The sequence below is a fragment of the Stegostoma tigrinum genome, chromosome 12 (genome assembly GCF_030684315.1).
Source record: "Stegostoma tigrinum isolate sSteTig4 chromosome 12, sSteTig4.hap1, whole genome shotgun sequence".
Taxonomy (NCBI): Eukaryota; Metazoa; Chordata; class Chondrichthyes; order Orectolobiformes; family Stegostomatidae; genus Stegostoma; species Stegostoma tigrinum.
Window position 1 is genome coordinate 29,287,438 of NC_081365.1, and position 23,716 is coordinate 29,311,153.

General features: G+C 40.2%; 1 protein-coding gene across 20 annotated transcripts in view; it reads right to left on the minus strand.

The window, feature by feature from the left end:
- Positions 1 to 23,716, minus strand: part of LOC125457120 (target of Nesh-SH3) — a 313,067-nt gene that overhangs the window by 30,144 nt on the left and 259,207 nt on the right. For all 20 annotated transcript variants that reach the window (XM_048540862.2, XM_048540869.2, XM_048540866.2 and 17 more), the window contains 2 exons: positions 20,861 to 21,067; positions 19,119 to 19,227 (listed from right to left, as the gene is read on the minus strand). In XM_048540862.2, coding sequence (XP_048396819.2) covers positions 19,119 to 19,227; positions 20,861 to 21,067 — 316 coding nt within the window. The remainder of the gene's footprint in view (positions 1 to 19,118; positions 19,228 to 20,860; positions 21,068 to 23,716) is intronic.

Sequence of the window (23,716 nt, forward strand, 5' to 3'; positions counted from 1 at the left end):
AGAAACAATGAGATCTTGCTTCCACAGCAATGCAATAAAATATGCATTGTTTATCTGGATACTTTAAGTTCACTATGTCTACATTCATTTATATTGGATTACACTCAACAATGAAAATCAAAGCTGGAAATCCTAATCTTCAGTATACTTGACTATTTTGAAATTAGGGAGATTTTCTTCTGTTTCCTATTTAGAATAAAAATGCAAAGTAATTTTATGAGATAACAGAACAACGGTATAGACGGTACCTACATTGGCTGTTTGATATAATTATCTGTCAAGCATGTTCTCACTCTTTCCCAATCACCCTCAATTTTTCCCTGTTAGTTACTTATCCAATTCCCTTTTAAAAGTTAATAATTAATCTGCTTGAACCTCCTATCCAGACAGTTTATTTCAGAATATGACAACCTGCTGTGAAAAAATGTTTTCTCTCGTGTTGCCTCTAGTTCACTTATCAACTGAGTTAACTCTGTGACCTTTGGTGGAGAATCCTTCTGAAACTAGAAACAGTGGAATTAAGGAGAACTACCCAAGCTCTTCACGATTTTTAATATTTCTGTCAAAGCTCCCCTAAATCTCCAACTTCAAATTATAGATAGAGTAATCTTCCTCTGCTGACATACGAGCTGCACAAGAGACATCTTGTTCTGGGATAATAAAATGTGAGGCTGGATGAACACAGCAGGCCAAGCAGCATCTCAGGAGCACAAAAGCTGACGTTTCGGGCCTAGACCCTTCATCTGGAGTGTACTGTCTGATAGGGTGCAGGAAACAGACTCAATAATATTCGGTAAAAGGAAGTAGGATACATATTTGAAAAAAACTGACCCAAAATAGAAACTGTGCAATCAAATTAGTTCCACTCCTTTGGTTTTGCCCACATCCCTGCAAACTTTACTCCTTCAAATATGTATCCTACTTCCTTTTACCGAATATTATTGAGTCTGTTTCCTGCACCCTATCAGACAGTACACTCCAGATGAAGGGTCTAGGCCCGAAACGTCAGCTTTTGTGCTCCTGACATGCTGCTTGGCCTGCTGTGTTCATCCAGCCTCACATTTTATTATCTTGGAATCTCCAGCATCTGCAGTTCCCATTATCTCAGACATCTTGTTCTGGTGTTGGCCTGTAAGGGGGAGTTCATCTTCTATTGATTTGGGACACTTGAAATAGGAATGTAACAGCTAAATTATGCTGTATTAATACATGTTATAGTTTGTCAATATAGAAATGTTCGAAGGAAACATCTGCTGCCCTGGTATTCTTGGAATGAGGTGTGTCTACATGAAGCATTACAAATTTTTATCATGTATTTGCTAACAGGCCTAAACCGCTAGTATGGGCACGTATAGATTTACGGTTTTGGATTTCTTCACAATGGTTACATTACTTCTGTAAAGGAACAGATTTCAAATATTCTCACTTTTTCACTTCTACACGGTGCAAAACTGATGGCCTCTCCAAATTCACATCAGTATATTTGGGACATTGAGATGATATTAATATTGATTAACATGTACAAACTGATGCAGCGCATATGAGGTTTTCTTTGATAGAGCTAAGAGGGCAAATGTCAAATAATAGAAAATTAAAACTGACCCAAAATAGAAACTGTGCAATCAAATTAGTTCCACTCCTTTGGTTTTGCCCACATCCCTGCAAACTTTACTCCTTCAAATATGTATCCTACTTCCTTTTACCGAATATTATTGAGTCTGTTTCCTGCACCCTATCAGACAGTACACTCCAGATCTTAATCACTCATTGCATAACACTTTTTCCTTATGTCATCACCAGCTGTTTTGTGAATCAACTTCAGCCTTGTGTCCTCTGGTCCACTGGAACAGTTTCTCTTCGTTTATGTAGAAAGGGCAACATCCAAGACATTTCTTGCATGGACTGTGAAAGGTTTGTTGCATAAGCATATGCGCAAAACTCTAGCAGAGGTTCAGCTGCTAACCTGCCTTTCTGGGCAGAATCTTACTTCTAACAGTGCCAGGCATTAAGTCGTAAGAGTAAAATTTACAGCTTTTCATACTTTTGTATTGCTTAGTGGTGCAGGTCTTTTGATGTGACCATTAATAATAGCAGTTTTGTCGTAATTCTGTAAGAAACTTCTACTTCCAGTCATGTATTCTCTTAAGCATGTAATAGACTGCCTGAATAGTAGTGGAACATTCTTGTATTTGGTTAAGGTATGACAACTGCAAAAAGGTACTATATTTTACCACATAACAATAAGAACACCTTAGAAGCAATTCACCGTTCATAAAGTGCTGGGGACATTTTGAAGGCACAGAAATATTATACAAACACGTGTTCTATGTGACACAAAACTCATTCATTATCAATACTATAATATACAATGATATGAGTTATCGGAATAAAGGAATCTTCAAATGAAGACTGCATTCTGACTCTTAGAATCTTTCACTGTTTTATTTGAAATACGGTGTGAAAGTGGGATGGATCAATTATGCCCACGTTGCAAAATAATGTCTGAAATAGCATTTCTTAACTTACTGAAGTTTAAATTTTCCCATTGACAAATAGCAGCACTTGTTAGACCCACTAACCATTCAAGAACTTTGCATTTCAGAACACTAATGTATCCAAACAATTTGAAAGTCTTTTGGGATAATGGCAGCCATTGATTTAACTTACGCGAGATTATAATGGGTGGTCTGGTTATCTAATGGGATAATTGAGAAATAAATCGCAGATTTACTTTAAAAAGAAACATAATATATTATTGTAATGGAATCCACCTGTTGCTAGACTGTAGATTAAGACATGATCAAGAGAATGGTCAGTCTTCAACCTTGACAATTAGTCTACAAAATGCTGTAAGAAGTGATAGTTCTGAAGGAATTAAAATTATGGTTACATGGGCTTCCGCATTCTACTGATGTCACACAGACTCTATGGGCGGACAAAGGTGTTCCGCAGTAGCTTTCAGAGGCAGCGCTGTACTAGCTCCTTCGGGTCCTAATATTTACACCTGACCAAATGTAGTTGTACTTATCATTATCATGCAATTAACCTTCTTGTTATCTAGGTGCTTCTTATGCAGATATTTTACAGTAATGTATCCCCACTAATCACTAAATAGATGCAAGACAAAGCAAAGGAGGATTGATAATTGCAAACTCTCTCACACAACTTTTAGCCAGAGCCATATACTTCTAGAAGTGGCAAGTAGAATGGTTGTCTGGGAAAATAACCCAAAACGTAAGCAAATTCGTGAACCCAACCACTTCATTTTCCTGTTTTTGTCACAAGATGCTAGATAGAAACTCGGTTTATACCTCGTCGGAGTAACTAGAACCATTTGGTGGTTAGCCTATTTTTGATTGTTTTCACCAGAGACCACATGTGGTAAGACTACGCTTAATTACTACCCATAGGAAAATCAAACCCAGCAGCTGTGTCAGTGGAAATGTTGTCAACATAAATGTTTTAGCGTCAGGTCTGATCACAAAGCTTCTATTTAATTTTTCCAACATACTGCCAAAGTAAAATTATTGTAATTTGAAAAGGATGTAAGTCATTACCCCAAAACCTGAGCGACGAGCTAAAGTGCTCCCTTGGGGCACCATACTTCTGGACTGAAGGCATCCATCATAAACATCAGTGAAAATGATTGGTGAAATGGCCAGTCAATACTGGTCCAAGAATGCTACAAATATTCTACTAAAACGTTGATATTTCTGTCCAGGTTAGACAGTTCTGCCAAATGGTTCTGCATGTTTCTGAGCCAACCCTGCTCAGGCAACCTGCTAAAGCTGCTAAGGAACCATGCTTTTTCAAATAGGCTTTGATTTATAGCTGGCACTATACGCTTTTTCTTTCCATAGAATTCATATGTTTATACCAAACAGTCAGTTGTTTTCAACTCCTTCCATATTTTGGGATTCCCTTGTGCTGGTGTAAGATATTAATAACACATTTATTGAAATGGAATATTGGCATGGGAAGTCAGTTTTTGTTTGAACAAAGTACAGATCGACTTGCAAGAAGCAGATGAATATTCAATAGTGTTCAGTCAGCTAGAATATTTGCTTGAGTGAGTAGTTTCAGCATCAAAAGACGGTCAAACTAAAATTCAGAAACCATAGCACAAAAGGTCAGTCATTTAGTCCGTTGTGTCTGTGCTGGTTCTCTGGAGGAGCAATTTATTCACAGTGTCACTACCCTGCCTGCTCCCTGAAGCCAGGCACATTTTTCCCTTCAGACAACAATTCAATTGAGGTGAAAATCTCAATTCAAGCTTCCTCCAGCACAATCTCGGGTACAGTGTTCCAGATCCTAAGCAGTCTCTACACAAAAAAAAATGAAGATTTTTCTCGTGTAGCTATCACTTAGTTTGCAAATTACTTTAATCTGCACCCTCTTGTTCTCTATTTGTCCAACAATGGGAAAAGTTTCTCCTTGTCTACTCTATGTAAACCTCTTATTATTTTGAGTACCTCTACCAAATCTCCTATCAACGTTCACTCCTCCAATCTATCTTTTGTGACTTAAATTCCTTATCCCTGAAAACACTCTCTAACATCCTAACATCTTTCCTAAAGTGTGGCACCCAGAACCAGAGACAAAACCCCCAAATTGAAGTTAAACCAGTGTCCTTTACAAGTTTAATGCAAATACCTTCTCATGTCCTTTGCATCCCTATTTATAAAGCCTACCTTCTGCTTAATAACTATGATCTCCACTTGCCCCATTGCCTACAATGTTTTATACATATTTACACCCAGGTCCCTCTGTTCCTGCATCCCGTTTAGATTTATACTGTTGATTTTTATATAGTCTGTCAAGCATTAAATTTAACTTGACACTTACCTACCCACTCCACCAACCTATTTGTGTTATTTCATAGAATCCCTACAGTGTAGAAACAGATCATTTGGCCCAACACATTCACATCGACTCTCTGAAGAGCATCCAGACTCACCCACCTTCCGTATCCCTGTAACTCAACATTGCCCACGACTAATCCACCTAACCAACGCATCCCTAGACACTACCAGCAATTTAACATGGCGAATCCATCTAAACTGCACATCTGTGAACTATGGGGGAAAACCGGAGCACCTGGAGGAAACCCACACAGAACATGCAAACTCCACACACTCTTGAGGCTGGAATTGAACCTGGGTCCCTGTTGCTGTGAGGCAGCAGTGCTAACCACTGAGCCGCCATGTCCTTTTGAAGTTCTACACCATCATTCTCACAGTTCACAATGGTTCTAAATTTTGTATCATCCACATATTTTCAAACTGTCCCCTGTACATTAAGATCCAGGTCAGCTGCTGAGCTGGCCACATGCTGTAATAGTGATAATGGCAACTGCAGATGCTGGAGAATTCCAAGATAATAAAATGTGAGGCTGGATGAACACAGCAGGCCCAGCAGCATCTCAGGAGCACAAAAGCGGATGTTTCGGGCCTGGACCCTTCATCAGAGGGTCTGATGAAGGGTCCAAGCCCGAAACGTCAGCTTTTGTGCTCCTGAGATGCTGCTGGGCCTGCTGTGTTCATCCAGCCTCACATTTTTTTATCTCACATGCTGTAATATACAGGTCCCTTCTTCCCCACTGAAAACGCACCTAGTGGAGACTTCCAAAATCTAACCCTTTGTGTCAGTAACCAGTGCCTATGTAAATGTATTTTAGTTGTATTAGTTTCTGAGCATGAGAAATAAATGCTAGGAATATACTGGGAGAGTATTTGCTAAAAGGTTGAGGAGGCTTTAAACTAAAGTGGCAGGGAGATTGAAGCCTATGCAAGGAGTTAGAAAACAAGGGAATTATGGACAAGAACAAAAGGCGGAAAGAGAACTAAGAAAAATGATAGGCAGAGAACTCAGAGTGTCAAGATCAAACAGGGACAGAGTGAAAAATAACAGGAACAGGATTAGTAATTTTTAAAAGACAAGCCTTAAGGCTTTGTGCCCTAATGCACAGAGCATTCAAAGTAAAGTAGATGAAAGAATTGTGCAAATAATGAAAACAGTTACGATATAGTCAGGATCACAGAGACATGGCTGCAGTGTGACCCAGGATGAGAACCTATCATACAGGGGTATTCAGTATTTAGGAAAGACAGACAAAAAGGAGAAGGTGGTAGAGTTGCATTACTGGTTAAAGAGAAAATTAACATAATAGTGAGGAAGGTTATAGGCTCTGATAACGTGGAGTCTGTAGGAGTGGAACTGAAAACACCAAGGGGCAAAACAAAACTTTAGTGGGCATTGTAAATAGACCTCAAATTGTACGGGTGATTTTGGGAATGCCAACAAGAATTTAAGAAATACCTATAATAAAGGAACATCTGTAATTATGGGTGATTTTAATCAGCCTACAGATTGGGGAAATCAAATCAAATCAGTACTGTCGAGGAATTCCTGGATTGTATATGGACTGGTTTTATAGACCAATCCATTGAGGAAACAACTACAGAATCAATAGCTGAGCATTTGGACAACAGTGGCAGGTTCAGTGAGAACCAGCATGTATTTACAAAAGGAAAATCATGCTCAACAAATCCGCTGGAATTCTTCATAAATGTAACTGTAAGGGCTGGTGAGGGAAAGCCAGTAGATGTAGATTATTTGGACTTCCAGAACGTTTTTGACAAAATCCCTGTAAGAGATTAATGTAAAATTAAAGCATATGGCAATTGTGAATAGTGTATTGAGATGGATCGAAAACTGGAGGGATCGGTGCTAGGATTCCTGCTAATCACTATACATTAATGATTTGGATGATGGAATATGAATGTAATTCATATCTGTAAATGACACGTAGGTGCATGGGTGAGCTAGGATGAGGATGCAGAGATGCTTCAGCGTAATTTGTACAGACTCAGTGGGCAAATGCTTAGCCAGCGCAGAACAACCTGGGTAATTGAGAGGTTATCCACTTTGGAAGCAAGAACATGAAGGCTGATTATCTGAATGGCTATAAATGGGCAGGGAAGTGCAGCAAGACCCGAGTATCCTAGTATACTTTCACTGAAGTTAAGCATGCAGGTGCAGTAGGTGGTTTTTGAAAAAAAAGGCAAACAGTATGTTGGCCTTCAGAGTGAGAGGACTCAAGTACAGGAGCAGGGATGTCTTGCTGCAGTCATACAGGGAAGACACCTAGAGTACTGTGTGCAGTTTTGGTCTCCTTATCTGAAGAAGGATGTTCTCACTAAGCAGGAGTGCAACAAAGATTTACCAGACTAAATCCTGTCATGGCAGGACTGATGGATGAGGAGAGGTTGAATCAGTTAGCACTGTATTTGCTGTAGTTCAGAATAATGAGTGGGGGGAATGGGTGGTGGTGGTGAGATCTCATATAAACTTATAAAATTCAAACAGGGCTAGACATTGAATGCAGGAAGGATATTCCTGGTGGCAAGGGAGTCCAGAAACAGAGGTTACAGTTGAAGAGGACAGGGTAAACTATTTAAGACTGAGGTAAGGAGAAATTTCTTCACTCAGAGAGAGAGAGAGAGAGAGAGAGAGAGAGAGAGAGAGAGAGATGAAGAAGCAAGATTTGTTACTACAGAAAGCAGTCAATGACCAAAATATTGTATTACTTCAAGGAGTTAGATATAGCACTTGGGGCTAAAGGGATCATAGGATCTGGGGAAAATGCAGGAACAAGATTGGATAAATTGGCCATGACCACAATGAATTGCGGAGCGGGCTGAATTGCCTACTCCCGTTCCTAATTTCTATGTTTCTTTATGAGACTTAGACTCAACTAAATGGTGATATATTGCTGACAAGTAATGCACCATATGTGACTGTATTAAATTTAAATTTAGTGTAAAACTCAATGAAAATGGTAGTATTATTACCCCAGGATGTAGATTACAGTATCCCAAAGATGAATAACTTAAACATGAACGCACTTCAGTTAATGGTTCATAATATTTATATGGAAATCAGATGTCACAACATCTATGATTAATCTATTTAAGATGTTATGAATCTAAGGGGAAAACCTGCATATAGAAAGTTTTGCTAACGATATTGAGATCTTTCATAAATCCACTAGTGAACCAAATGCTTAAATAGGTCAGAGAAAATGGGAACTGCAGATGCTGGAGAATCCAAGATAATAAAGTGTGAAGCTGGATGAACACAGCAGGCCAAGCAGCATCTCAGGAGCACAAAAGCTGACGTTTCGGGCCTAGACCCTTCAGAGAGGGGGATGGGGTGAGGGTTCTGGAATAAATAGGGAGAGAGGGGGAGGCGGACCGAAGATGGAGAGAAAAGAAGATAGGTGGAGAGGAGAGTATAGTATAGGTGGAGAGGGGATAGGTCAGTCCGGGGAAGATGGACAGGTCAAGGAGGTGGGATGAGGTTAGTAGGTAGGAGATGGAAGTGCGGCTTGGGGTGGGAGGAAGGGATGGGTGAGAGGAAGAACAGGTTAGGGAGGCAGAGACAGGCTGGACTGGTTTTGGGAAGCAGTGGGTGGAGGGGGAAGAGCTGGGCTGGTTTTGGGATGCGGTGGGGCAAGGGGAGATTTTGAAGCTGGTGAAGTCCACATTGATACCATAGGGCTGCAGGGTTCCCAAGCGGAACATGAGTTGCTGTTCCTGCAACCTTCGGGTGGCATCATTGTGGCACTGCAGGAGGCCCATGATGGACATGTCATCTAAAGAATGGGAGGGGGAGTGGAAATGGTTTGCGACTGGGAGGTGCAGTTGTTTATTGCGAACCGAGCGGAGGTGTTCTGCAAAGCGGTCCCCAAGCCTCCGCTTGGTTTCCCCAGTGTAGAGGAAGCCACACCGGGTACAATGGATGCAGTATACCACATTGGCAGATATGCAGGTGAACCTCTGCTTAATATGGAAAGTCATCTTGGGGCCTGGGATAGGGGTGAGGGAGGTGGTGTGGGGGCAAGTGTAGCATTTCCTGCGGATGCAGGGGAAGGTGCCGGGTGTGGTGGGGTTGGAGGGCAGTGTGGAGCGAACAAGGGAGTCACGGAGAGAGTGGTCTCTCCGGAAAGCAGACAAGGGTGGGGATGGAAAAATGTCTTGGGTGATGGGGTCGGATTGTAAATGGCGGAAGTGTCGGAGGATGATGCGTTGTATCCGGAGGTTGGTGGGGTGGCGTGTGAGAATGAGGGGGATCCTCTGTGGGCGGTTGTGGCGGGGGCGGGGTGTGAGGGATGTGTTGCGGGAAATGCGGGAGACGCAGTCAAGGGCATTCTCGACCACTGTGGGGGGAATGTTGCGGTCCTTGAAGAACTTGGACATCTGAGATATGCGGTTAAATAGGTCATATCTGTGTAACTGTTAGTGTTTTAGTACTTTGTTCCTCCCATGTTCTGCTTCCAATGGTGAGCTTCTTTCCAGTCCTCTGTCTAATCTGTATTGTAGCTGATCACAAGGAAGTGTCTGAAGTAATTGTCAACTCTTTACAGTTGTAAAGTAAGGATCTGACTATATTTTAGTTCAGACTCAGTTATCAGAATATAATCTTCTCTTCATCCTGAATAACAAACCCAATAAAACCAGCTGGTCTGTTCTTGTATGTTGTATGAAAATGATCCTTTCATTTACTTAATCAATAGAAATTTAACATATGTGGACAGTATATATTTGCATTTCATGCTCATGACTGGATGTGGCTAGGAAGCTCTGGTGGGAAATATTTTGGGAGATTTTATTACAGGAAAAACTTCCCGCTATTGTGACATCACCTCTTGGTCTCACTTACCTGAAACTGTGGTCCTTAATGCAGTGTTGCAATTATGAAGGAAGTGTTAATTGTGTGAAGGTTGTTAATGAAATTCTGACCTATTCCTTTAGCTCCTGTATGATTGATTCTGCCTGGGTATATCTGCAAAGTACTCCAGTCTGTCCAATCACTGCGTGTAAGGAATTGCAGGGAGTGCTTGCCTAATTCCCTAGGAGTGGCTTGCAGCAGTGGCCAGGACATGAATCTTTAATACCTGATGACTCCAAGAAAATCACTGAGGGATGATAATCATATTTCTCAACTAATCCTACTTAATATTACGCAGTCTATTCATACCGGAAAGAGTTTATTAGCTACGGTGCATATGATTTTGCATTCCAACGAGGGACTAAAATCCGGCATGCCAAAGCAGACAGTTTGGTCCCTATTCAAGTATGAAACAACTTTGCAATCATTATCCTAGTTCAACCATTCATAGTATGAAGTCCTTATAAAGTTTTAAGGATAAGGTCTTTTTAAGGATGTGAGGATGCAGGCACTGGTATTTCAATATTTAAATTCTGTTCTAAGTATATGAAAATCTAATGGCTAACTAGGCTGGCCAATTGAGCATTCTTTTGAAACATTTTTAAACCTTTGTAGATTTGTAGATGCACATTTATTGTCAGACATTCTGTGGCAGAAAATTTAGTGGTAATCTTGCGAGGATCTACTTCCAGCAGGAAACCTTGTGAGAAGGGAGCACAGGTTGGACATAAACCAATCTCTGAGATACATGCTTCATGCAAGTGTCTTGCCTCATAAAGATAGCCTTTAGAAGTAAATAAAAAGGATAGTGAAATCCTGTGTTTTTCAAATTTTACCAGAACTCTTCAACATGCTGAATAGGTTTGCTTCACTTCAATCTTCTTCTTTCTGTCTAGTTACTGTATATGTGGACTCTGTTCAGATGACCTGATCTTAGAAACACAGACAATGTGAGCCAATACTACCACAAAACAATGTGCATCAAGGTGCAAGCCATCTCATCACTGCAGTGACTGACTGACATTACCCACGTTCCATTATGAACACAGCAATTCTTCCCCACGTGAGGATTCACATGAAGCACAGACGTTCATTTCCTCCACTTTTTAAACCTTCCCTGGAATGTAAGCTTGTGATAAGGCCAGTATTTAATACCTCTGTGTATTAGTTTTTTCAATGATGGATTCATCACACAGTAATCCAAATTACATCTGCTGACTATATTGCTATCATTGTCCAATATATTGTTTTACTTTATATTCCCCGTAGCATTAAAAATACTTCGGGATCTCTTGACGATCATACAGCACCACCAGATTTTTCAAATTAAATCAATATTATACCTGTGTTGCTCCTGAGATGAAGTCAGTAAAGTTCAGGGGAACCCAGGAATACATTAGTGCAGACGAAGATTTATTTGACTGGTTTAGTTCTGTTTCTTGTCTAAGTACCAAGAGCAAGATCAGTTATGCACACTTGCAGTTTGGACTAGTAAGGAAGAGAGTTCGGTTATTGCGGAATCTTATGAACTAGCAGTTTTTCAAATGAGAATTAAAGTTGATTTCTAAAGGAGGGACTGTGCAATTAACATAAAACCTGAAGAGATTTACAAATGTCAAACCCTAAAGATTAAAAATGACAGGACAACGTTGTCTTCACTTCAAAATCCAAACACAAACTCTATTTTAGTAGAACTCAACTCATACATAGAATAGACTCATACATTTATAGAATCCCGACAGCCTATTCCCATTCAGCCTATCCAGTTTGCACCGACTCACTGAAGAGCAGCCCACCCAGACCCGCTCCATTATTCTATTCCCATAAACCTACATTCCCCATGGCTAGCCCACCTAACCTACATATCTCTGGACACGATGGGGCAATACAGCATGGCTAATCCATTTAACATGCACGTCTTTGGACTGTGGGAGGAAGCACACACAGATAAAATAGTGAAATACTCAATGCTCTCACATTTAAAAAATAAAAGTCACAAAATCTGGTCAGTTTGGAGTAACTGTTCTGGCCACTATGCTCCTTAGGAATTAAAGGATTACTTCAGATGTGGCCAGAATGAAAACAGAAAAGGTGATGGAGGAGTAGAAAGGCACCACCGTATTTAGGCATCTCAAGCGGTATCTGTAACTTCAATCAGAAATACTCAATGAGGCCACAGTGAACCTCTGAAATAATTTTTTTTCCAGCAAAACTACATGGTGTTCTGAGAACACTGCATAAACTATACTAACTAAAATAATGAGGAGTAACAAAGTGCATTATGGAGGAGGAGTACATCAGGTTGGACTGGGGAAAGCTGGCAATATTACAGTGGCATATTGCAGCAGAACTTTTTAAAGCTAGTCAGAGAGGCACCGAGAAAAATGCAGGCAGCATTAAACTTTGGGAGCTGATGATCTTATTGATGTTAGATGGCATTCTGTGTACACAATTAGTTTTGTAAACCAGAGAATTGTCTCTTATACATTCTTAAAATTTCACAAATGCATTTATAAGGATAGTAAGATCAACTTTTGGGAATTAGTACGTCAGAAAAAGTTTGTAGGAATTCAGGATTGGATGTCAGTCTGACTGAAGTGTGCCCTGTTTTATTCTTCCATGAATTAACTTTAATTTATCTGCAAAATTGCCTCCAATTACATAAGTCTGATGAAATGTTCAAAAAAAATACAAGGATAGAAATTGTGTTGATCCAGGGTTAAACCTGTTCATAAAAGCTTTGTATACGTTAAGACTAGCAGCTTTATATATGACTGATGGGTTCAATCTACGAACTAAAATGTGGTCACTAAGGCTGATTGCCTGATCAACTCCTCCCAGTGACCCAGAGAGCAAACAGTGGTTGGGACATTGTGGGTCCACAACATGGACAAAAAGAAGTCAATAACCAAGACAAATAGGAAAGTGAGGAGGAGAAAGGGGAGAAGAAAGGTTTGTGAACCAATGATTTGCCCACCAGCAGTGCATTACTACTGCATTGTTAAATTAGGAAACACCAGGAACTAGTGGACCTGGAGTGAGAATGTAAGAATGTATAATTTCTGAGCAAAGTTTTACATAGTTAGACATTAGACTGGGGGATTTCAGAGTTTATTGATTGGTTGGTTAAATCCCTGCTATAATCCATGAAGGAGAGAAGAAAAACTTTAGGGGATGAATAACAAATAAGGTAGTCTTCCCATCCTATCTCTGGAATGAATTTGATGCACCTGACATTAGTAAGTAATCACTTCCTTACACTCAGAGTATTACATCATTTGTCAACCTCCACAATGCACGGCTCACGGAAGTATCGAGAGGCAAAATCCTGTCAGTAAAGTTCTGAAGCCAACAAGCCATGAAGTTACTTAGAATTAGTGGCATTTTAAATGCCACATGTCTGAAACTAATCATAAACTGTAAGCAGAACTGTGCCAACTCAGAATGCCAATATTCACACCCTATGTGATGACAGAAATTAATGGCCTGGCACTTGATTTGAACATTTTCCCATGCATTTGTTTGTAATGGTTTCAATATTGCTGCACTGCAATAAGATGGTAAGTGCTGTATTTAAATAACTGGGTACAAAAAAAAAGTACGGCAGGAAATGGTTAAGACATTGTTTCATCAGAGACCTGTTGTGCCTTAAAGAAATTATTTAGCTGTTGCATTGTTTATAAAGCATTTTGAGATATTGTTTAATAATTTGACACTTCTTTCTCCACAGATGGTAACGCAACTAGAGATAACAAAGTGTGGGGCTGGATGAACACCTAAGATACTGCTTGGCCTGCTGTGTTCATCCAGCTCCACACTTTGTTACCTCGGATTCTCCAGCATCTGTAGTTCCCATTATCTCTGGCAATGCAACTAATTCCATTTTGGAATTTTCACCTTCTTAATGCTCGATGCTTTTTGGCATAATGTTTAGTCGCTTGAAAACTGAAACTGATTTCAGATGAAAGTCGTTTATCAGATGAGAATTATTCTGAAATCCCTGAGGCAATGTGTGAGTGAGCTAAAGCTAGGCTCCAAGGTTATCCAAATATCTGTCTGGAGATAAAATGTATTATCAGGATCCTTTCATTGTGGAATCAGGCCATTTGGCCCATCTAGTCCACACCGACCCTCCAAACAGCATCCCACCCAGACCCACCCCCTACCCTATCCCTGTAGCCCCACATTTACCATGGACTGTCTACCTCACCTACACATCCCTGGACACTATGAGCAATTTAGCATGGTGAACCCATCTAACCACCTTTCCTCCAAACCTAACACTTCGGACGAAATCGTAGCACCCGGGAGAAACCCATGCAGACACAGGTAGAATGTGCAAGTTCTACACAGACAGTCATCTGAGGCTGGAACTGAACCTGGGTCCCTGGCGCTGAGGCAGCATTGCTAACCACTGAGCTACCTTGCTACCTTTATCAAGATCACAAAGATATCTTCAACTATAATTCTGATTGAAGCATGATCCTTGTTTTACTGATGTTTTGCTTCATTCCACAGTTGGTGCATGCAAGTCATTAATATTCTTTCCACCCTCTAGTCACCATGGAATTAGATTGTCCATGATGTTTCACTTTAAATGAAGGCAAGATGAGTGCGTGCTAGGCATTGACCTGTATAGTTGTATATGAATGAATGCATACTGTGTTAATGTTAGCTTTGTTTCCAGCTGTCAGCACACTTCATCATTGTCTTCACCTTCTGTGACAGGAAAGCCTTACTTTGTAGAGGTATTATGCAATACACAGCAATTATAATAATCCTCAAGTCTCTTGCTGGTCTGTACTACAAAGCGTTACTATGCTTGTCTATGTGCTAGAAATTCGAATGCTAAATTTCTCCAGTCTGCTATAAGACACATCCGTTACTGGAATGGCCTCAATATATCTTGGTCTGAAGATACAATACACTAATTCACAACAGGTCAGTCAATCATCTCCATGTACCCTTCTGAGCCATGTTGGCTGGTGCACCCGATCACCACATGATAACCATGCCATGAAAATCTCATGACGGAGAAGGGACTGGCATCATAAATTATCAATATGTTAGCTGCACAAATGATTGAAGAGAGTGCCAAAAGATCCTTACATGCAACCCTTTCTATGAACTGCTCGTTCCAACTGTGAGAGACTTGCAAGATTATAGAACAGCTACTTCTTCCTCTTTTTCTTTGTCCCCTGTGTTGAAAGGGCTGTGAATTGCACAGTTCTATTAAATGAGGCATGTGGCCTTCTTGATGTAATGAGTAAGCTATGACCTTACATATATGTGTCAAAATTCCTAAATGTTGCTTGGAAAGAAAGAAATGCAAGACAGTCATGAACTTGACTGCTACTGACAATGCAGTTTTCTTGATGTGAATAGACTTTTGGTCTTCAACCAGCAGTTGACATACATCATTATTTCCTAAGCAGAAGCATATTCTGATAAGGCAATGACAACCATAAAAGTTTAGCTAAAAATACTCTAGTCTGTAGTCTCTGTTAATGTTTTGTGTATGTAGGTAAGGGACAGAGAAGAAATTGCGGGGGCCCTAGCTGATATACTTGCATCAACATTAGCTACAGATGAGGTCCCGGAAGATTGGAGGGTAGTGAATGTTGTGCCCTTATTCAAGAAGGAGTGTAAAGAAAACCTAGGAATTATAGGCCAGTAAGCATAACACCTGTAGTGGATAAGTTACTTGAGAAGATTCTGAGGGATGAGATATACGTGCATTTGGAAAGACAGAGTTTGATTAGGAGTAGTCAGCTGGCTTCATGCATAGGAGATCATGTCTCATAAATTTGTTACAGTCCTTTGAAGTGGCCAGAAAGGTTGATGCGGCCAGGGCAGTAGACATAGTCTACATGGATTTCAGCAAGGCCATTGATAAGATTCCACATGATAGGCTGCTCTGGATGGTTAGATTGCATGGAATCCAGGGAGAGCAGGCAAATTGGATACACAATTGGCTTGATGGCAGGAAGCAGACAGTAATAATGGACGGATGCTTGTCGGACCAGAGGCCTGTGATTAGTGGTGTGCCTCAGGGGTCGGTGCTGGGCCTATTGCTGTTTGTTATCTATATCAATGACTTGGATAAGAATGTACAAAGCATGATTAGTAAGTTTGTGAATGACATTAAAATAGGCGGTATCATGGATAGTGAGGAAAGTTATCAGAAATGGCAACAGGATTTGATCACCTGGGGAAGTGGGCCTAGAAATGGCAAATAGAGTTGAATATAAATAAGTGTGAAGTGTTGCATTTTGTAAAGTCAAATCAAGGTAGGAGTTTCATGGTGAATGGCAGGGCCTCAAGGAGTGTAACAGAACAGCGGCACCTTTGAGGTTAGGTGCATGGTTCTCTCAAAGTGGAGTCACAGGTAGACAGGGCAGTGTAGAAGGCTTTTGGCACACTAGCCTTCATCAGTCAGGGCAATGAGTATAGAAATTGGGAAGTTATGTTGCAGTTGTACAGGACATTGGTGAGGTTGCACTTGGAGTATTATATTCAGTTTTGGTCAACTTGCTATAGGAGGGCTGTTATTAAACTGGAAATGGTGCAGAAGAAATTTACAAGGATGTTACTAGGACTCAAGGAACTGAGTTATAGGGAGAGGTTAGACAAGTTAGGACTTTTTTCTTTACAGCGTAGGAGACTGAGGGTGGTTTTCATAGTAGTGAGTAGGATCATGACAGGCATGGATAGGGTGAATGCACTCAGTCTTTTTCTAGGGTTGGGGAATTGAGGGCTAGAGGGCATCAGTTTAAGGCTGGAGAGGAAGGAACTACATGGGAGCCTGAGGGGCAACATTTTTACACAGAGGGTGGTATGCATATGGAATGTGCTGCCTGCGGAAGTAGTTGAGGCAGGTACATTAACAATATTTAAAAAGGCATTTGGACGAATACGTGGACAGGAAGGTTTTGAAGGATATGGGCCAAAGTGCAGGGAAATGGGCTTAGTGTGAATGGACATTTTGGTTGGCAAGGACCATTTTGGGCTGAAGAGTCTGTCTCCATGCTGTAGGACTCTGAATCTATGACATTTTTCATGACATCTCAGTCCAAGAGCCTACAATCCAACATTTGCCACAATTGTACTTCCCTTTTGTTAAGAATAAACATACAACATTGATAATAGGAGGAGTTGGCCATTTGGTCCTTTGAGCTTGCTCCAACATTCATTATGATCATGGCTTCTCATCTAATTCAATAGCCTGTTACTTCTTTGATTCCATTAGCCTAGAGTGCTACTTCTAACTATCTAACCGTATCCTTCTTGAAATCATACAAAGTTTAGGCTCAACTGCTTTCTGCAGTAATGAATTCCAAAGGCTCACTACTCTGAGTAAAGACATTTCTCCTAATCTTGGTTCTAAATGGTTCACCCTGTATTCCGAGACTTTGTCCCCCAGTTCTGGACTCCCACATCATCAGGAACATCCTTCTACATATACCCTGTCTAGTCCTGTTAGAACTTTATTGGTTTCTATTAGCCTCCCCCCTTATTCTTCTGAACTCCAGCGAATGGATTCAACCTCTTCTCATATTGTCAGTCCTGCTGCACCAGGAATCAGTCTGGTAAACCTTCACCGCACTCCCACTAGAGCAAGAATTTTCTGATTATAAAATCTCCAGGCAAAACAACAACCTGATCAGAACTAAACAACAATAACAGCAAAAATCCTCACTGAACTTCCAAAGTAATATACAGTCAAAGTTATAGCAACCTTTGGTAGCAGCACACAAACTAGTCTCCTTAAGGCAGTGAACACAGATAATGGGAACTGCAGATGCTGGAGAATCCATGATAACAAAGTGTGGGGCTGGATGAACACAGCAGCCAAGCAGCATCTCAGGAGCACAAAAGCTTGTGCTCCTAAGATGCTGCTTGGCCTGCTGTGTTCATCCAGGCCCCACACTTTGTCATCTCCTTAAGGCAGTGTTTATCTCACAGTTACATTCTGCAACTCCTACCGTGAGTTATAATTAGAAGAGATGATTTAGAATAGGTTTGCGGCATAAGTTGGTGTAGATGGGTCGGAAATATTAGCCACATGTCCTTGACTGCATTTACATGTGGCAGACAAGTACAATGATCTTTTGGGGCAGAGTTTTGTTACAATGTTTTCACGTTTTGTTCCAAGGTCAGCCTGAAACTAATGACTATTGAAAGCAGAAAACAGCCCATCAGATTTAACATTTTTTTGATACAGCAACCATGTACAACCTTTTTCACAGAGGTGAGGATCAGGATCTGGAATGCACTGCCTAAAATCGTGGTGGAGACAGTTTCACTCGAGGCTTTCCAGAGGGAACTGAATTATCTGAAAAGGAAGAATGTTCAAAGCTACAGGGAAAAGTTAGGCGAGTGACACAGGTGAATGGCTCAGGCAGAACAAACACGAGCGAGACAAACAGCCTCCTTTTGTGCAGTAACCATTAGCTCAGCTGGCCAATTTGTGATCCACAGTGTCACCAACACTACATGTTCAGTTCTCATTCAAGCTGACGTCACCACGAAGGTCCTGCCTTCTTAATCCTGCGTCTTGTCTGAGACATGGGGACCCTCAGGTTAAACTTGCAACAATGAGCGAGTAATCCTGTGGTTCTCTGGGACTATGGTAACTTTACCTTATTCTATTTTTTTTATAATTTAAAGGCATCAGGCAAATAGTTAACAAATCAATTAGACTGAGATGATTTATTTACAGGAGTTAATGAGAAAAGTTGATTATAGAAGTGGTCAGAGTTTACAGAGATAAAGGAAAATAATCATTCTTTGTTTTCAATTGCATGTCCTACACAGTCACTGCTGATAAATTAAGAGCTAAAACAAGTTTGGAAACATTGCAAAATTTCTGCATTTTAAACAGTTTTCTGAACATTTTCTAAATATTACTTTCTGGCAATTCTCATTAAACTCACAGGAAAGACTTATTATTTGACAGTTGACTTTAGTCTTAATTTGCAATAAGTATAAATTCACCATTCCTACGCCTCTTGCGGGGAGTCACATTTGAGGGCTCCATGCCCTTTTAAATGTAAACATGATTCACTTCTGAAAACTTCAGCATTTAATCCCTCTGTAAATGATACTGTAGTACATTTTACAAGACTCCATACCTACATCAGAGTATTGCTGACCAAGAATCTAGATTTGATAAGTCAGGTTTAAAGATTAGTGGATTTTTATCCATTGCATTTTAAATTCTGAGATGATGTAATGTTTCCCAAGGATGTCTTATATGCTATTTTGAAATTCTTTAATGCAAATGAACAGAGAGAGATGCGGCATTAATTACATTGTCAAAGTTCTGAAAAATGGACCAGAACATGACACATACAATGGTAAGGTAATAAAACAGAATTTTTCACCTTGTATTTGGTTTAAGGTTTTCCACTGCAGCATGTGTTTGATTGGTGATAGTAATAAGTTCTTCCGTTTTGTTGTCTGATCCTTGCATTGTTGAAACAACTTCATACTCTAGAAGACAAGCGTGTAAAGACCTCAACAGAGAACACGATATATGATGACAAATGCTAAATATAGTTTTTTACTCTCGCATGATATGAAATAACTGCAAGTAGATTATGAAAGCCTCAGTGCATTAATTGCACATTTTCCTATTTCCTTATGTATATCTTCTTTCCTGAAAGCATTACTCAGTTGCAGGCATAAAATAGTTGGATCAACAAAGTTTCCTGATTACAGGCTAGATTTAATAATTTCTTCTTCACATGAAGAATGATTAATATATCAAATGGATATCAGGGTAAATCTTTGGGACAAAAGGCCTGAAATTCTAACCAGGTGTGACAAGTACTGAACGTAGAACAAAATTCAATTCCCTCACCATACTGCCCTGCTTATTTAGTCAATGAAATTCCAGTAGATGGGGAGAAAGGGAAAAGGGATCTTCCACTGGCCTCCTACAACAAAGCTGCGTGTCCAGAGGAATTCCTGGGAATTAGGCCCAGTTTGTCCTGATAATCACAGATTTTTTTCTACCCCAGCTGAGAGCTGATCTGAATTCTAATGAGATCCCAAGTCTTCCCCAAAGGTAATGGATCTCTCTCTGATACACCATTCCAGGAGTGGGTCACTTGTCCTGAGAATACAAACAACTCCATCCCCAATCTGGAATGAGTTGTCAGACAGATATCAACAGATGTTTGGCCCTCTCTGCTATGCTTCTGGCAATAGCACAGGTTTATCAAATTGTTGGGTTTTAATGCTCTGAAACTGATTATAAAATCTTCAGACACTCTGCGAGGGAGGGAATTTAAGTTATTTTAGGATTGACATGAAATATTATTTGGACAATCCTGGCTCATGTCAATCCAACCTGACCAATGTTAGTGCCTCATAATTGAAAAGAGAACTGTTTCCATGAAAGGAATAGTTTCAAAAACATGTCATTATTGGTAATTTGTAAAAAAAAAAGACAACAAAATTTATGGCCATTTAGTAATGAAGTATGTACTAATGCAGGATAGAGTACTAACGGGCGAATTTGCCTGACCTTTGCTCATGAACAATACTACCTCCCCAAGAATAAAGTTCATGGAATAAAAAGAGGCTGAATGCCTGGCCAAAGGTTAGCGGTCACTAGGCATTGTATGAAACATGGCATTATAGCTAACTCCGAACTATCAGTAATTAGATAATTTACAGCAGAGATCCAGGGATCCAGAAGGTCTCAATCTTGAGACGATTAATCAAATTTATTTCTCTTTCTGTTAATTTTAAACTTCAGGGGACAAAGCTTGCATTGTATGTTACACCTAGATAATGTTAATGGCTCAGCAGGATTATGCCTACTCAAGATCAACAGATTTCAAATGCAGTGCTCTTGATCAGAACTAGGACAGAAGACATCTGGGAAAAATCAACCCCTAATATTTTGCTTTTTCTTTTTATGCCAACAGTAAATGCAATAATGGGAGAACAGGTTACTCATCACCAGTATGATCTTGGGGAAAAAAAAAGTCTTTCTACTGTTTACTTAACAAAGTTGACAAAATAACATAACACATTATCTCAACAGTATTGCAACAGCTATAAACAGTAAATATAGTTACTCTGGGCAGAAAATTAGAAATTATAGTGCTTTTACCACTAGCAGTGTCATTTTCATTACTCTCCCAGTCTACTATGAGAAAGGTTGGGCAGCCTTCAACAGTCACAAGTGTCAGGTTTGAAGGAGCATATCGAGGAGGAGCTGCAGCTTTATTATTTGTTATGTTTTCTTGGGGAAAATGCTTCAGTGATTCAGTAATGGAGCAGGGCATGTCTGGCTTTGTCATATATTTCACATAAGGACCTTAGAAGGAAAAGAGAAGCAGGATATTAAATTAATAATCTCTATGCAATAAAATACTGGATAAAATAGCCTTGCAGGGTATAGTAGCATATGGCTCCTCTTGTTGGTTAAACAATTGGTTAGGAACATGCCGGTTGTCCTTCCAATTTCACCGCTCATGCACAAGAATAAACTCATTGTTAATCATGTTCTTCAGAGTCCAAAGTAGAACTTAGGTGCTACCTAATTTTGTTGCATGTTCAAAATAATACTTTCTGTTGGCAAATATAAAATGCATGGCATAAAAATGACATTAAGCTGAATCAATTGTACAATTTTCTCACCTTGAAGTCAGCCTGTGGGATGTATTTGAACAAACGTAAAATTTCTAAAAACACAGAATTCTTTGAAAGGTTTCCTTAAATTCCAAGATTAATTGATAAGAGACACAATATTCATATATGATCTTATAACTTAACTGACGAGGAGTTCATCATCATATAAACTTTTGAGCGTACAACACACACTTACTGCTCTTCACACAAAGCTCTTCTTCATTTCTATTGTTACTAAAAACTTTTCTCCATGGGTGATCCACATGCAAGTTCAATAGTCTTCTTATGTTTGCTATATTCATTACTAGTAGCATTCTCAGACCTGAGGCAGATTCCAGTTCAGCCTTTCTCCCCAAAGAAATTTACTTTTTCTAAATGTATCTCCACACTATATTGATGATTGACCTTTCCCAATTTCAGCACCATACGATGCTTTTGCTTACATTTCAATCAATTTTATAACTTACCGTAACTGTTATTTTACAAACTTTCATCAGTTGATATTTTTGTCCCCTTGTTTAAGAAGGGTAGCAAGGTTAATCCAGGTAATTATAGACCGGTGAGCCTGACGTCAGTGGTGGGGAAGCTGTTGGAGAAGATACTGAAGGATAGGATCTATTTCCATTTGGAAGAAAGTGGGATTATTAGTGATAGGCAACATGGTTTTGTGCAGGGAAGGTCATGTCTTACCAAATTGATAGAATTCTTTGAGGAAGTGACAAAGTTGATAGATGAGGAAAGGGTTGTGGTTGTCATATTCATGGACTTCAGTGAGGCATTTGATAATGTTCCCCATGGTAGGCTGATGGAGAAAGTGAAGTCGCATGGGGTCCAGGGTGTGCTAGCTAGATGGATAGAGAACTGGCTGGGCAACAGGAGACAGAGAGTTATAGTGGAAGGAGTTTCTCAAAATGAAGAACTGTGACCAGTGGTGTCCCACAGGGATCTGTGCTGGGACCACTGTTGTTTGTGATATACATAAATGATCTGGTGGAAGGTATAGATGGCCTGATTAGCAAGTTTGCAGACAACACAAAGATTGGTGGAGTGGCAGGTAGTGAAGGGGACTGCTGGAGAATGTAGCAGAATATAGATAGACTGGAGAGTTGGGCAGATAAATGGCAGATGGAGTTCAATCCAGGCAAATGCGAGGTGATGCATTTTGGAAGATCCAATTGAAAAGCGAACTATACGGTAATTGGAAATGCCCTGGGGAAAATTGATGCACAGAGAGACCTGGATGTTCAGGTCCACTGTACCCTGAAGGTGGCAACGCAGGTCAATATATTGGTCAAGAATGCATATGGCATGCTTTCCTTCATCGGGCAGGGTACTGAGTACAAGAGTTGGCAGTTTCAGTTGTATGGGACTTTGGTTCGGCCACATTTGGAGTACTGTGTACAGTTTCAGTCGTCATACTACCAAAAGGATGTGGATGCTTTGGAAAGGGTGCAGAGGAGGTTCACCAGCATTTTGCCTGGTATGGATGGCGCTAGCTATGAAGAGAGGTTGAGTAGATTAGGATTATTTACATTAGAAAGATGGAGGTTGAGGGGTGACCTGATTGAGGTCTACAAAATCATGAGGTACAGACGGGGGGATAGCAAGAAGCTTTTTCCAAGAGTCGGAGATCCAATTACTAGGGGTCACGATTTCAAGGTGAGAGGGAAAAAAGTTTAAGGGAGATATGCATGGAAAGTTCTTTACGCAGAACGTGGTGGGTGCCTGGAACTCGTTGCCAGCGGAGGTGGTAGAGGTGGACATGATAGCGTCATTTTAAGATGTATCTAGACAGATACATGAATGGGCAGGCAGCAGAGGGATACAGATCTTTGGAAAATAGGCGACAGGTTTAGATAGAGGATCTGGATGGGTGCAGATTTGGAGGGCAAAAGGGCCTATTTCTGTGCTGTAATTTTCTTTGTTCGCTGTTCTCTTTTTAAAACACCTTTAGGTGTGCCCCTTCAAACTGAAAATTTGAACCCACCATTAAGTGGTTAAACCTTTGTATCCAGGTGTTGTCAAGCTTTGCTTATTTACTTCTGCTGCCAAAACTACATAATAGCACCTTTATAGTGTATTCTACCACTATTTCCAGTAATGTACAATAGGAGTGACTCAATCCATGACTTGTTACATACCAAAATTTCTTAGGTCTTTGCAACTTGATCCCACTGCATGGGATCTTCCTTATTTCAAGATCACTGGAATAGAAATCTTCAGCATAATTGAGACAGCTGTATACTTATAACATCAGAGGCATCCACATAGTGTACTTCACAGAAGCAGCATGAGTTAAGCTGCAATTTAAGGTTTCTCTCCTCCACAGTCAAAC